Source organism: Acanthopagrus latus, chromosome 23, assembly GCF_904848185.1.
Source record: "Acanthopagrus latus isolate v.2019 chromosome 23, fAcaLat1.1, whole genome shotgun sequence".
NCBI lineage: Eukaryota > Metazoa > Chordata > Actinopteri > Spariformes > Sparidae > Acanthopagrus > Acanthopagrus latus.
In genome coordinates, this window is record NC_051061.1 from 25,184,567 (window position 1) to 25,188,283 (window position 3,717).

Below are 3,717 nucleotides of genomic sequence, written 5' to 3' on the forward strand. Positions count from 1 at the left end.
GTTCGGCTAGTAACGGTCGGTGTGTTCCGTTCAAATCTTCGGCCGCAGCTCCTCCTGGAGACTGAAGTAAAGAAAGAGCCGAGAGAAAAGAAGGAAAACAGACGACAAGAAGCGACAGACGGGGTCTCGAGGCGGAATGACGGTGCTGCAGGAACCTGTCCAGGTAAAAACACATCCAGAGCTCGTTGTCATGAGCGGGGAGCCGAGTAATTTTGAAGCCCGTGCTGCCTTCTCCGTCCCGGCCTCAGTGGCTGTTCCAGTCCGCGGTGTGAGCTCTTCCCCCGCCAAAGGCCCCACAGCCCACAGCTAGCAGCACGGGACGTTTCATCGCCGTTATTGACGTTAAAAACAGCATTATTACAGTGTGGTTTGGTTTGTCGGGCTTCGTTTGATTTAGGACTCTAACACAATGCAAGTTCGTTTGCTAACAACATCTTGGTTACTGATCAGATAGGTCATGCCAGACTCCCTTTAAAAACCTGTCAGATTGAGTTTTCCATTGGTGTCGTGTAATGAATCAACACTGTGGAATAATTATTTACACATTTTGTGATTTACGTGGTTCCGCACGTTGCTTCGGCATAGATAAAATCGTTCATAAAATAAGTCTAATTTAGGGAATTCAGCATTAATCTCGCATTTGAATCTCAGGGTCGTTCGCTTTTGCTGAGATTAACATACGCTAGTGAGGGCGGCAGGAGAAGCGCTAACACTTATCAAAGTCAATATTCTACCGAAACCAACCATGCCTGCTTTAATGCATTTATGCCGAATTTATTAATGGCCACTTTTGTTTGGATAAAGGTTCGTAAAAGTTGAGTAATTCTACTGATGAGCAGAACGATTCTAATCAGATGGATTACAAGTGGAGTTTTGAATCATTAGCATTGCCAATGCTCAACTGAGTTCTGTTAGCCGGCTAACACCGTGGCTAACGTTTATTCGAGCGGCTTCAGTCAGTAGAAAATCACCTCTGAAGTTCCCAAGTGAACATAAAACGTGCTTGCTGAAGTCCGTTCAGTTTGTATTTACGTTAAAGTCTGACTCCATAACAGCCGCTGCAGTGAGGCTAAAGTTAGCCACCAACTGGCTGATAGCTTCTTGTTGCTATCGCTAACTAACGTCAGCTAGCTGCCGGTCAACATGAGCAGTGTCAGTCAGCTGGTTAGCTTCCATGTCAGTCGGAGTCTGAGTCGACAACAATTAACAGTAAAAACAGGCTGGAGTTAGAAATCAGTGAGTATTTATATCCCGATCACAGGCTAACGGCGTTAGCATGCAACAATAAACTGCTTGACATGTTGTGAAGTGATGTGGTTCATCACATTTCACATGAACAATCACAGAGAAGATAAACGCAGGATGTTTTCTGCTGATGTCTCGTTGTTCATGTAGACACTTCACCAGGTTACCTGTTTGACACTGCGCACCTGTACAGTGAATGTACAGTGGCAAACAGCGATCTACAGTGATGTATAGTGATCTACAGTGATGCACAGGGATCTACAGTAATGTATAGTGATCTACAATGATGCATAGTCGTCTACAATGATGCATAGTCATCTACAGTGATGCACAGGCATCTACAGTGGTGTCACAGGGATCTACAGTGAATTATAGTGATCTACACTCAGTGCGTTTACATGCACAGCTTAGTCAGATTACAGCTATAGTTCGACGATGCTGCTCAATCAGACAACTGCAGTTGTCAGAGTACACGTGCCAGTGAGAAAATCGAATTACTGGCAGAAGCATGTCATACCCTGGTAGGCTAGGTGGCGCTGTACCCATTTCAGCTCGTGGTAACAGAAACACCTCTGGCTAACTTCTTTACATCACCAGCTGCCTCAGCATTCAAGATAGATGGCGTACGAAGAGCGAGGACAAGCTACATCTTTGTACATTTGGTGTATGGTCTACATGATAATTACACAAACTAGATGCACAATCTGATCTGGTCCGATTTAAGTCAGACTAAGCTGTATACATGCATCTCAAAAATCCTATTGTAGTTGGACTAACGTAGTAATTCGGTTTTCTTGTGAGACATGTAAATGCACTGAGTGATGCACAGCGATTTACGGTGATGCACAGTAACCCCTGTCCCGCTGCACAAACTAGATGTTCTGTCTGAAGTTATGTACAAGGATGAGGTACTTTGATTCTGAAGCTGTCGTTTAGTGTCACTACAGAGTTTGTAAGGTTCATCTTTGCTACTCTGTTGTGTTTATCACCAAACAGCAACAACAAGGTAAACTATGAGAAACCATTATTAAGACTACCAGTAATCAAGAGCCAAAATGTGATGAGTGACGTTTGAGTATCGAAATTTTAACAACATAAGAAATGTCATGAAATGGGACTGAATTAAATTATTGCCTTACAACAAACACATAATGATAACACACACAAACAGACTGTAACAGGGGAGCAGGTGTTGATTATTTATATATATATACATACATACATACATACATACATACATACATACATACATACACACATACACACATACACACATACATACACCCGGGACGGGTCAAGAGGCTAAAACCTTCCTCTGCCTACATCCCCCAGAATGCCTTGAGGTTCTGGATCTGGGTTTTCTTCCTGTTTTTTTTTTTCCAACGGAGTTCAGTGAAATTATCGAACATTCTATCGAATGTTTTTTCTGTTGATACTGATCACGTGTCTATCGCGATAGATATCATATTGTTTTATTGCCCAGCCCTAGTTTATCCCCTGTCAGACTCCAAGATAAGAGGGCATCCTTTAATTCCTGTGCCAGGGCCACGCCTGTATGGTCTTCAGGGAAAAAAGCTGTCTGTAAGCACCGGCTTTTGATACGTGAAATCAGGCACCATAAAGTGAAACGTCAGGCTCAAATACGGCTCTATGGGCCGACTGGACTATAAATCAGACGTAGCGGAAAAATGATCGATTTTCCCCAATTCTGCCTCGACTACTGCCCGCTGCTTATTGTACATGTCAGGAAGCGCAACATTTGAAAAGTAGTCGCGGGAGGGCATCGGGTACCGTTTGTCGAGAGTGTTTATCATCTTCCGAAATCCCTCATGTTGTACAGTGTTTATTGGGGCTATATGTTTGGCTAGGTGATAATTTCTTATGTCTACTGGAATTTGGTGGGTGTGGCGTTGCATGTACAAGGTTTCAGTTATTGACGTCTGTGTTTGTTTCTTGCCTTGTATGGCTTCATCATATCATACTTTGTGGTGATGTTGAAGGTGATTGTAGAGATTTGTGGTGCTGTTGTGTGGTGCTGCAACAAGGGCAAACCACACATCACACTGTTTGTCATTGTCTGGCTTAAATCCAAAATACTTCCACAACGATGAATGCAAACCTTTTTTGGGCACGAGGTCGGTTCAGATGGGTGGGTGACTCTCACCACTCCCACTTGGGTTTTCGTCGCCATCCACTCCACCCTTCTTACTGCAGTCTTTCCTCCGCTTTAACTCTCACTCATTCTTTCCAAACACTCAACTGCAGGCGGGCTTCCTCCACTGAATCACATGTTGTAAAGACGCTTTATCATAGGATGAGGGAGGAGACAGCGGCAGTGCCGTGTTTGGGGGCGCTTGAAAAAATCCGTGAGGAAAATAGGAGCATTTGTTTGTGATGTAGCTCAAGTAGGGCTGGGTATTGTTAAGAACCTCATGATTCCTTTTTCGATTCTTTATGTCGCACTTTGATTCA

General features: G+C 43.7%; 1 protein-coding gene across 4 annotated transcripts in view; it reads left to right on the forward strand.

Moving 5' to 3' along the window:
* The window catches only part of cdc27 (cell division cycle 27), a 16,342-nt gene continuing 12,625 nt past the window's right edge, over positions 1-3,717 (forward strand). For 2 of the 4 annotated variants that reach the window (XM_037089525.1, XM_037089528.1), the window contains exon 1: positions 1-163. In XM_037089525.1, the coding sequence (XP_036945420.1) occupies positions 137-163 (27 nt within the window). In that variant the 5' untranslated portion in view covers positions 1-136. The remainder of the gene's footprint in view (positions 164-3,717) is intronic. The other 2 variants (XM_037089529.1, XM_037089530.1) reach the window with 1 other exon arrangement.